Here is a 12,556-nt window from a genome sequence, read left to right on the forward strand (position 1 = left end):
GGGAGAGAGAGGGTAGAGACAAAGACAGAGCCTGAGACCAGTGGACAAATGTAGCAAAACTTTTCAGCAATGAGTTCCTGATAAGGACAAAACAAACCATCAAACACCAGTAGTCACAAAAGATTTACTAAAAGTTTCCAAATTTTTCAAAACTGTTAAAAAATACATGAGCCAGCACAATGAAGTTGGTCACTAGACCAACTAGAAAAATCTTTTCAAGGTAGGCATGCAAAAGAAAGGGAATACCTATAAGCATTTGCTGCGGGTAAAGGCAAGTATTGGGTTCGTGTATACGTATTATCTCATTGGTGCCATCCAGGAGAAATTACTCCAGGCTCAGAAATTAAGACCACGTGGGCAGAACACTGACCTATTAGTATCCCACTGGCCCTCTCTCCATCAGCTCCACATAAGGATTACCAGAGTCCTTGGAGGAAAGTAGTTTTCTTTCATCAGCAATTCAGTAGAGAAATTTCTTCCCAAAGTTATAGTTTAATTTGGTTTCTATCTTGCTTGGCGACATCAGTTTATCAAGGCCTTTCCATCTATTACTGAAATTCTAGCTCTTCGTATTCTTTTCAAATTGTTCTGATGATGAGCCAGCTGGAGCCTGACTCACACGTTCATATGAGGATTAGGTTTCTAATGATTTGATAACCTGTGCTTTGACAGTCATCAGCCTCATGAGGTAGGTGGTGTCCTTTCTTTCTGTAGAGGAAGACACAATCTCAGAAAAGGCACAACCTACCCAGGTTACAGAGGAAGTGGCAGGATGGCAGGTTGAACACAAGCCTTATGCAGGAAATAGACTAGTGACTCACGTATACATACATATGCAGATCCCAAATTTTGGCTGCTAGGTCTACATAAGAAATCAGCTTCATATATACACTTATACATTTGATTTGTAAACATAACAGCTGGATATTAAAAGGAATTAAGTCTAAATGGCCTAAACCTGAACAAATGATAATGGAAGAGACTGCCTGTTGACTCATTCTTTGCAATTCTCAAGTTTTTAAAACTGGGAAGCCATTTGCCCACAGGCTCTATGGAATACTAACATCATGTGTAGCATTCCTCTGTGGTGCTGGCTCCATTACTGCTGTGGCTGATGCTCAGCACGTTACTGTTACTTCTGAGACTGTGATAAAGGTCACTGAAACACCAAAATACTTTCTAGAGAGCCATTCCGACTTTTCATCCTTTTGTGACACAGTCTGAAAGCTTCCTGTATAATTTGTCCAAACTGGCAGCCTATCTCTCTGAAGACATTCAGTCTCCTTTTTTCCAAGACTGATAGGAAAACAGAGAATACCAAAGGTCTTTGTCCTCTTCAGGCATGCAAAGTTTGTTGTCCTGGATGAACAGACAGCCAGATATCAAGACTAGAGAGTAACCGAGGGTCTGACGGCACCAAAGCACACTTCTGAAATTGCATCTGGGAAAGGCTGCTCTTTGAGTACTGTTTACCTGTCAGCAAGTGTTTTCCAACTCAGATATACACTGTTTGAATGTACCCATTCATATACCCAGGATCCGTTCAGTATATTAGCTGATGTACAAGCTTTGCTCCATAAACAATATTAAAAGTTCAGTTCCATTGGTGTCTCGGTTAATAAAAATCTGTGTTCATCCCAGGAGGCCTTGATCCACCAAATCACAAATTGGGCAGTGCCCCCTCTGGCCTGGTTTCCTGGACAGCACCCTGTATTTAACAGGCACTGGCAGTTGTTTACCACAGATTTAAGTTAAAGGAGGCAATGTGCCCTGCTCCTGGCCCCTGAGCAGCTGAATCGCAGCCCTAGATAAAGTGGTTCAAATTTACCTCCACTCACAGTCTCACTGTTTTCTCCTGACTAAAACTGTTCACTGTGTCTGCGGTTTTCTCACATAAATTTTCAACCCAGCTAAGCGTTATTATAAAGCATCTTTTCCACCCCTGATGTTGGGGGTAGATTTTGAGTGCGCATATTTTTTCCAGATGTGATAAGCTCTCCATAGCCCTCCTGGTGAGCGAAGGCATATCCAGACCTTCTGGAGCTTGACCTGCGGGTCTGAGGCCTTCGGCTATGTGTGGGCTTGGCCTTTTTCTGAGCCTTCTGCCACCGGCGGATCTGAAAAGGAAGAGACCCAGAGTGAGATGAGGAGCCCAAGTGTTCCCAGCAGCTGGCCACTCTGCAAAATGAAAGTCATTCCAGTAAGCACAACACCTGCAGTAAGAAAATATTTCCCTTCCCTGTATAAGGAAGTTCCAGCCTCAAAGCCCAGAGAACTTCCAAAAGATCACACTAGGCACTAACCTGATGTGATTCCTGTCAAGAAACTCTCATATAAACAACAAATATTCAAATAAATTTCATTACTGTCTCCATATCATACCTCTTGGTCGTGTGATAGCTTTTTTGTTTGTATTTGTGTTTTATTATTTATTTATGTATGCATTTTTTTATTTTGTAACAGTGTCAGAAATACAACACAGAGCCTTGAACATACCAGGAGCAAGGTTTTGTACAGAAATATTTTATTTACAGTCCCATTCTCTAACAATCTTTCCCCTCGGTTTTAGAGGCTCTCTAGATCCCACAGTCACTAGTAACTAAAGCTAGGAGAAAACTAAGGAAATGAGAGTCAGAATTTTTTTTCACTTTTATAGAAGCTCAGTATCATGAGACTTTCAAGGCTGTGATTTATTCTGGCTTAGTGTGTATGTGCACGTGTGTCATACACAAATATGGGTGTGTGCCCTTTTTAACCAAATAAACATCGTTTGGGTGGATTTCCAACATTTTTTCACTTCCCTGTAAAGGTGAAAAGACCAGAGGTTTAGTGTAAGCGGCCTTGTTCCCTGCTTTGGCAAATCGTTTGATTCTGACATTTGGCTCAGAAGAAAGTCCCTAAGCAGAAAATCATAACTCTACTTAACACAGGAAAAATGAGCACCATCTTACTGCCTTCGCTGGTCCATCACTTTCTGGATTTGGATCAGCTCAGAACTAATGAGAAAGGATGGAAATGACAAGCGACTCTGTGGATCTTTTCATAATTTGGCCCCAAAATGTAAAGGACATTGTGGTAGGAACCGTTCCACCTCAGGTCCCTCGGCACCACTGCCCTGGTCCCATTCCTTCAGCAACGTTTTCTCTTGTGGCCTGGCTACAAATGTGTCTCACCTTGGCCCTTTTCTCTGTTTCTGGGTCTCAGCCTAAGCTACTTTTGTATCTGTACTCTTCTCATGGACCATTGAGATAGATCTAATTCTCTGGTCTAGACTATTTTTATGTGGTCTTCCTGTTTAACTTCTAGTTTCCCATTCCCTACCCCACCCCTTACACTGCTGTTCTCTGTTACAGTTATTCAAAAGGTAGCATCTGTTACTGTATTTCCACCAAAGTGATGAGCCGGAGACAGAACTTGCTTGTCTTGTTTTCACTTGGCCCCTAACATACCCTGTAGCTTGTTCTCTTATGGCAATTCTCCAAAAAGATTCCAGTAATTCTTTTTTCCAGAGTCATGGAGGAAATACTTATAATATGACTCCCTGCCCACACTGAGCCTATCACCCCTCTCTGGAGAGACTCAGGACTAGTGCATTCAAGATGTGGGGTGTCATCCTGTAGGAATGACTTTTATTAAGGGGCATAATCTGGACTAATGTTTTCCAATTAACCCAGCAAAATCATGCTCTTGGGTCTGATGACCTGGGCATCTCCTTGGCAACCTCAATTTGCTACTCTACCCAAAAAGATAGTGAATGAATGTGGTCATACTAGAGATTAACATATCAAAGCTCTGCATGCAGGGCACCCACCCATTGGACAATGGAGGCTGGGAGAAACACATGACCTTGAATGAATGCGACCTAGGGATGAAAAGACCTGGTGGTCTTTGGAGATTAAGGATGCAGCTGAATTTGAACTTGTACTTCCCCAAAGAAGCTGGAAAGACCATTCTGAATAAATTATGGGTATGGCCTGACCCGTGGACACAGTGGGAGAAAAAGTGTCCCAGGGACAGTTCCATCAGCAAAAGGTGAGGAACTTTAGAAAGCTCTATCTGCACAGGTTGAAGGGACAAGAGAGATCCATCCCAGCACAGTTCTGGGAGACAGAATGTTCCAATAGATAACTACAGGAACTAGTGTCCTCTGAGTTTGGGTTCACCCTTAAAAACTTAAGAGTCAGTTTATCTGTTCAGGTGATTATGATGTTGGTGTAATAATAAATACCACACCATTCACTCTGACAAGATGCCCTGTACCTGAGTCTTGGTCTATGGCAATTTCTCCAGCCATACCCTGTGTTTCCACTCAGAGAAAGACATCAATCAAAGAAGCACAAACCAGCTTTCAAGTGCTCAACAGTGATTCAACATACCTTGTCACTGAGACTTGGGTATAGCTCCATCTTCAGAAATCTGAATGCCACCACTGGCATAACTGATGCCACTGTTGTCAAGAGAATAACAAGCCAGATGCATTTCTGGCTCAGGGAATGCCATGCATTTCCTACCATTAAAGAAATGTAGACACTTTGGTTACAAAAAGGACCGAATTATTACAAAATCTTTATAATTATATAAATTCATTTATAATTATAACTAAATTATAAATTTAATTTATAATTGTTACATTAAATTTAATTTATAATTAATATATTAAACTTATAACTACATAAGTGTAAAGCCATAAAATCTTTAAAATGATAATAAACATCCTGGGGAACTGCCAAGCCTGAGTCAAGCTTTCTCTGATCAGGCTCCACCAGCTCTGCCCCTGAGGCCCAGTTTCTTCTTTCAGTCTCATGAGTCCTTAGCTATAAAGCAGCCATTTATTTGTTTATTTATTTATTATTTATGTGTATGAGTGTTTTGCCTGCATGTAAGCAGTGCATCCATGTGTGTAATGACCATAGAAGCCAGAAGAGGGCATCAGATCCCCTGGAACTGGAGTTAAGGCTGATTGTTAGTTGCCATGTGGATGCTGGGAACTGAACCCAGGTCTTCTGCAAGAGCAGCCAGTGCTCAAACACTGAGCCATTTCTCGGGCTCTCAGACATTATTCTTAAAAGATACACTTGCCTTTATGAATCCCTGAATAAATGAGTAGATAAAAAATTTCTGATCATCCGCAAATAATGATCTTACTAACCAACTATGTCTTAGGGGTAAGCTGTATCTATTACAAAGCCAAACTGAAATTCTAGGCAATGGCCCAAAAAACCTGCCTCAAAGGATCTTGCTATCTCTTTGAAGTTCTCTTGGTTATAAGATACTTAAAGTTATAAGGAGACAAAGGAGATTACTGGGTTGGTGAAAAGGGTGCCCCTTCCCTGAGAGCCCTCAGGGCTGTGAAACTCATTGCTAACCCTGAAGCCAGATTCCTGACTTTATACTCACACCTCACATGTGTTAACGTCTGTCTAAAGGCAGGGAAGTAAATGTGGACAGGCAAATTCCATGGGAAGATACCATCCCTGCTCATCCCTCTAAAGTAAATTTCTGTCCCTGTTCATTTCTTAGGATTTATCTTGATACCTCCAATCAGCCAGATCCATTCCAGAGCTCACATTTAACCCCATTTGAATGGGCTTTGGGTATGAAAACTTGGTTACTGATTGGTATGTCTGCTTTTTCTGGGTTGGAGGGTAGAATCTGCCTACCAAAGGGCAGCTGACTCCAGTTGCCGTAAGCCATGGACAGAACCAAACTTGATTCAATCAATTAAATGTCTTTTGGAGCTCCTTGAAGCTCAGTAACCCTCAGGCAAGGCTGGGAAAAACAAGCTTCGCTTTAAAACCACACTTGGGATGAAGGGGAAAAAACTTTTTTTTTTTTTCCTAAACCCCACTGTTGATCTAACTTTTGTAAAGTCTTGTTGGAGCTCAGGAATTAATTTATGGAATGATATGTGCTTAAATGAAAAGGCTGGTCCCCCACAGACCACTTTCTCCAGTTGTAACAGCCCCATTATGCATGTTAGAATGCTCTCATGGCTGGAAACGGACGAAACTTTCAGATCTGGTGATACAAAAGTAAATAAATAAAACAAAACTTAAAAATAACTCTGGAGTCTTCCTTTCCTAACAGGCTCATTCTTATTCCTGACCAACATGTCTCTACATGGTTGGAATCTTTTGGTCAACAAAGTATTAACACGGTATGCTGAGTAAGACTGGTATGATTTGAAGCTTTTCCTGTACATGCAGGGAGAGACAGAGCTGAAGAGCAATGTTCGAGTGTGCATGCACATCTGAATGGAAACAGAATTTCAGGCTCCTTTGCTTCAGTGGAAACGTCCACTTTATAGCTGATTCTGTGACACTTCCTATACAGGTCAGGCTTATGAGAATTGTTTTCTACAGTTATGCAGCACAGCCTGCTTGAACTCACAGAGGTTGTACATCGCTCCTTTCTAGTTTGTTGAGATAAACTCAGAAAAATCTTTTGCTTATCCACATATACTACAGAATCCCAGTCTTTTGAGAAAGTATATTAATAGCTCTTCTTGTGTAAAGGTCCATGGTCTTGCCAGGAATCATTTCTTTCTTATCTCAGTTAAATAATTTCTATGTACGAAACATTGACAGATAAGCTGGTGTGATACGGTACAAGGAGAGTTAGACATTTCTTCCTCTTTTCTCTGTATAATGCACACTTGTCACAGGTAGTATGACAGTCCCAAGGTATATGTTATGCTTTTCTTTCAAGGGGACAGCCTACTACATCTGGGTTGTCGAAAACCTACAAGCTCCTATTGTAATGATTATTCTGCATCTGGCAGGGAGACTAAGGATCTCTCGGAACCCCTTTCAAGTCTGGAAGGCTTCAGACCTAAGTCAATTCCCAGGGGAAGAGATTGTCTTTTGGAGTCCCACACAACGTAAAAAATAAGTTACAAAAAGAGAAAAAAAAAGAAAGAAAGAAAGAAAGAAAGAAAGAAAGAAAGAAAGAAAGAAAGAAAGAAAGAAAGAAATAGCAGCATGACATGAGGCCTCAAAAAATGCAGGATTCACTTACCAACAAATGGAAACTGATTTGGGAAGATTCCAAAGACACCATTACTATGCATTGTAAGTAAAATGAAGAAATAAGTAGCAACACTGCCCCAGATAAAGACATGATTAATGACAGTCCAGTAACTGGTGTCCAAGGCTATCTGTAAATAAAGTCAAACACAAAAGGAAGGCTCTTTGAGACATGAAAGAGTGTCACTGAACCCCATGATACTTCCTCCGGAACTGCTGGGCCAACCACAGGAGTCCCCACTTTCTGCACATACACAGAGAATGACACATGGTAAATAACTGATTAGAGCTGAGATACATAGGCTATTATATCTGCCAAGGCCGAAACCATATCAGGAGATAAAATGGTGTGTGTGTGTGTGTGTGTGTGTGTGTGTGTGTGTGTGTTTAAAATAAGAAATAAGGAAAGAGAATTATTTTATAAATTTAAAGTCAATTTCTAAATTGCTATCAAAACATTTCTACTGGAAGGGCTGGAGAAATGGCTAAGTGGTTAAGAGCACTGGCTGCTCTTACAGAGGACTTGGGTTCAGTTCCCAGCACCCACATGATGGCTAATAACCATCCATCAGTCCAGTTCCAGGGCATCCAATGCCCTCTTCTGGCCTCCACCGGCATTGCATGACACTGGTGCATTTACATGTGAGCAAAACATTCATATGCATATAAATGTGGTACATATACAAAACTCAATTTTATTCAGTTGTAAAGAAAATAAAATTAAGAAAATTGGAGGAAAATGGATGGAAATGGAAAATACTGCACTAAGTGAGAACCCAGGCCCAGAAAGACAAATATTGCATATTCTCTCTCATATGTAGATTCTAGCTTTGCATTCATAGATTTGTATGATTAACTTAGAATGTCTGTAGAGATCAAAAAGTCAGAAAATGTCCATGAGAAGGAGAGGAGGAAGTCTTAACTGGGGGGATAACAGTCAAACACATGGTATGAAAGAACAGAGGGAGAAGACTAGGGGTTTAAAGCTTAAGTGGGGATGGGGCAGAGAGTAATCAGAATATATCATATACACACAAAATTAGCAAAGAGCAAAATTAATATTTAATAAAAATAATGAGAAAATATTCAGTAATGATATCATTAATGTTGTAATTAAATCAAAAGTATACTTAATTAAACATAAAATGGGAAAAAAGGCCTTTATGTGTTGATTTGTGCAGCTGTCCTGAATATCCCATTAAGTAAGAAAAGCACATTACATAACAATATGAGGAACCATGATCTCCTTCTGTTGAATGTGTATGTTTGTTTGCCCTTTGAAGCAAAGGCATGGAAAGAGTTAAACTAATCTTAACAGTAGTTAAACAATTTTATATTCTTTTTTTATGTTAAAGGAGCATTTTATAATTCAAATGTCTGGGAAACTTGATATTATAAGAGAATTAGAGGACTGTGTAGGGCACAGTTTTAATCCCAGAACTCAGGATGCAGAAGCAGGAGAATCTCTGTGAGTTCAAGGCTAACCTGGTCTATACAGTGAGTTCTAAACCAGCCAGGGCTTCATAGTGAGACCCTTTCTGAAAACACCAAAAAAGAAGAGGAGGAGGAGGAAGAAGAAAAAGAAGGAAGAGGAGGAGGAGGAAGAAGAAGAAAGAAAAAGAGAGAGAAAGGAAGAAAGAATAAAAGAGAAGAAAGGAAGAAAGAAAGAAAGAAATAGAGCTGGCTGTGGTGCATATCTTTAATCCCAGCATTCAGGAGGCAGAAGCAGACAGATCTCTGTGAGTTCCAGGCCAGCCAGGGCTACATAGTGAAAGAGAGAGAGAGAGAGAGAGAGAGAGAGAGAGAGAGAGAGAGAGATTCACTAAATCTTGGTCTACAGTATCAGCAGTACTTAAATAACAACTGGATAATTACAGATCACGGATATTGCTAACACAATAACAATTCAAAGCTTGGACAGCAAGGAGAGGATATTAACACAACTGCAAAAATGAGTTTATTTGGGGCTGGAGAGGTGACTCAGCAGTTAAGAGCACTAGCTGCTCTTGCAGAGGACCCAGGTTCTTAATAGACTAATTGTCATATTAAGCACAATGTGGGATCCTGTATGGGATACACAAAAATGCTATTAATAGATAAACTAGGGAACCCTAAACCAAGCCCATAGTTCAGGTAACAGTTTAGTATTGATGCTGGTTTTTATAGATGCATCATAGCCAGGTGATCATAGCAGCTAGGTGATCAAATTCAGAAACAGTGTTTTCTGTATCTATAACTCTTCTGCAAACCCACAATTATCTTTTAAAAAATGATTTTGAGGGGCTGGAGAGATGGCTCAGCAGTTAAGAACACTGGCTGTTCTTGCAGAGGACCCGGGTTTGAATACCAGCACCCACATAGCAGCTAACAACTGTCCGAAACTCCAGCTCCAGGGGATCCGACAGCTTCTTCTGTCCTCTGCGGGCATTGCACAACACGGATGCACTTACCTACATGCAGGCAATACATTCATACACATAAAATAAAAATAATAAATAAAAATAAAATATAAAAAATGATTTTGAAAAATTATTCCTACTTGAATAGTGAATTTAAACAACATTTTCAGGGGATTGGAGAGATAGCTCAGTGGTTAAGAGCACTGGCCGTTCTTGAAGACGACCCAGGTTCAAAACCCAGCACCCTCATGGCAGCTAACAATTGTCCATAACTCTAGTTCCAGGGGATCTGACGCCCTCTTCTGTCCTCCACGGGCAATGCATAACATGGATGCACTTACACACATGCAGGCATAACACTCATATACATAAAATAAAATAAATCAAAGGAAATTAAAAAAAATTTCAGCATATATTAATTATTTCCCAGTCAGCAAAAGTCTGTGAACTTAACATTGTAAATTGAGTAATGCTCTGTTTTGGTGAAGGTCTAGCTAAGAGCAGCAGGCTGAAAACAATATGCCTGGAAAGGCATTTTGCAACAGGATAAAAAGAACTTTAAGCTTCCCTATATCCTTGAACCCAGAATTTCCCTTTCAAGAATAAACCCAAAGGCAATTAAGATTCATATCAAAAATTATGCATATGAAAGTTTGCCGCTGTGTTATTTTTTCATAGTGAAAATGTAGAAGCAATCTAACAGCATCCTGGTTGAAAATTATGGCATGTTCATATGTGGAAGTATTACAGCCATGAAAAGGCGTGTTTCAGAGAAGGATTCAGGAGCAAGATGAACGCTCAAGACACGAACTTCAGTGGGAAACATAAAATTACATAGAATTGAGTTCCATTGTTTTTCTATGCTGATATTGATGTGGGATTATGTGTGAATTTTAATTTTTCTCTGTACTTTCATGCTTTTTCTAAATTTCCTACAGGTGCACTTCTGACCTAAGTCCTGTGTGAAGCAGGAAGTTGGGGGTGGAGGCCAGGTGGTACTGAAGGCTCTCCTGTGGTGCCTTGCTTTGGAAGGTTTCAGAACTTCACATGTGAACTTCCTCAGACAAAGCACATGGCTGGGTCTGCTGTCCTGAACTCAGTACAGGACACTGTTCCTCAGGCTGTTTGAAAACTGACCATGGTATGTTTGAAACTGTAGATATAATCTCAAAAAGCAAATCAGTTGTAATGATTCTTTACTAAGGACTGGGTACACTCAGACGAAATGTCTTTTTCTGATAGGATCGGTAGACAGAAAATTTCCTTTCAACATGTCCCTTGTTTATTCAATACTAAGGAAATGGACATGTGTGACTAGTACTCGGGACAAAGAGCTCGCCTGATTCTTAATAGTTTGCTCAGTAATCAAACAAAATAAAACAGAGGTTACATCACTTGCTATATCCATCCTGTGCTTCAGATATTAATAGAGTTTGTGTGAACTCTGAGCATCTAGAAGATTGACTACAACTGTATTAGAAAACAAGTCAAAAAACACAATTAGGGATACCTACAAAGCAAAACCAATGGAACATCAAAACCATGCCCATCAGAGGCATTTCCTCAAATTTGCCATTTGGATATAGCATGGAGCCTCTTGAGAGATTTGAAAAGAGCATATAGCCAAATAAGCTCAGATTTCACTGTAAAACCTGGAAGTTATTAAGTCTTAAATTATAAGAAATTTCTGTTACCCTTTGGCATGTTTCTTCTTCAAACACAAGAAGGAAATCATAGTATGGCATTTTGAGACAGGGTCTCACACTGAAAACCAGCCCTAAGCCACTCAGAAATCTTCCTTCTACAGTCTCTTGGGTGCTGGGATAACAGGCATGTGTCAACCTGTTGAGCTAATTCTTTTTGGTACAGGGCCTCCATCCCAGGGCCTTGAGTAGGGTAGCAAATCACTCGACCACTGAACTATATTTCCAACCCCCAATCATTTCTCTTTATACATAATATCCAACCTGAAGAAGTGATTGTTACATTTCCACAAACATGAAGGTTATATATAAACACCTAATGTTAATTCTCCACATCTTGTTATTTATTAAAGCTTCCTAATTTCATCTCAAAATGTATAGTTAAAAAAGAAAGTCCTGGAGCCAGAGAGATGGCTCAGTAGTTAAGAGCATCATCTGTTCTTGCAGAGGATCTGGGTTCGAATCCCAACACCCACATGGAGTGCTGTAACTCCATTTCCAGGGGAATCCAACACCCTCTTATGACTCCACAGGCACTGCATGGCAGGAGTACACTTACATACATGCAGGCAATACACTCATACACATAAAATATTCAAAAATAGATCACTTTAAAAGGGAAAGTCCTGAGGGTGAAGAGACAGCCCGGTAGGTAAAGCACTTGTATATGTATAAGGACCTGAGTTCAGAACCCCAGCACTCATGTAAAAAGCTGAACACGGCATCACATGCCTATAACCCCAGTACTGAGAAGGCAGAGACAGCAGACCCCAGGGGCTCACTAGACAGCTGAAACAGCGAGTCCCAGGTTCAGGGAGGCACCCTGGTCCAAAAATGAGGTGGCGAAGTGACTGAGGAAGATACCCTAAAATCAACCTCTGGCCTCCACAAGCACGATGCAGGCAAGCACACCCCCACACACATGCACACACCCACATATACGCAAAGGAAGTCCTTGTTCTCTTTTAGACTGATTCATGCTCATCACCTCGAGAAGCAGACACAGTCAGCTACAATGAACTGCAGTGTTTTTTGATTGTTTAATTTTTTTAATTAATTTATTTTTTTTACACCCACTTCCCAGATAGCGCCCTCCCATAGCCTCCCTCCCCCCACTAGAGCCCTTATACTCTGATATCCCTGCTACTGTCTGCAGTGTTGTCGGCACCCCCAGCCATTCCCCACTGCTTGCCCTTCTGGTGAATCTAGTCAGCCTATCTAGAGGTCTTTGAACTGCAGTTCTAATATCTATAAACCCATCACTCTAAGGTTTAAGTACTTTCATGAAGATAGCGCCCTCCTCCCTCCCCCCACTAGAGCCCTTATACTCTGATATCCCTGTTACTGTCTGCAGTGTTGTCGGCACCCCCAGCCATTCCCCACTGCTTGCCCTTCTGGTGAATCTAGTCAGCCTATCTACTATCTAGTG

General features: G+C 40.7%; 1 protein-coding gene across 1 annotated transcript in view; it reads right to left on the reverse strand.

The window, feature by feature from the left end:
* Window positions 1-110: 110 nt before the first annotated feature.
* The window catches only part of Atp8b4 (ATPase phospholipid transporting 8B4 (putative)), a 194,211-nt gene continuing 181,765 nt past the window's right edge, over window positions 111-12,556 (reverse strand). The window contains 4 exon segments of the mRNA XM_017797827.2: window positions 111-1,912; window positions 1,914-2,117; window positions 4,377-4,507; window positions 7,018-7,156. Coding sequence (XP_017653316.1) covers window positions 1,835-1,912; window positions 1,914-2,117; window positions 4,377-4,507; window positions 7,018-7,156 — 552 coding nt within the window. The 3' untranslated portion in view covers window positions 111-1,834.

Source organism: Nannospalax galili, unplaced genomic scaffold (genome assembly GCF_000622305.1).
Source record: "Nannospalax galili isolate Female #2095 unplaced genomic scaffold, S.galili_v1.0 scaffold735, whole genome shotgun sequence".
Taxonomy (NCBI): Eukaryota; Metazoa; Chordata; class Mammalia; order Rodentia; family Spalacidae; genus Nannospalax; species Nannospalax galili.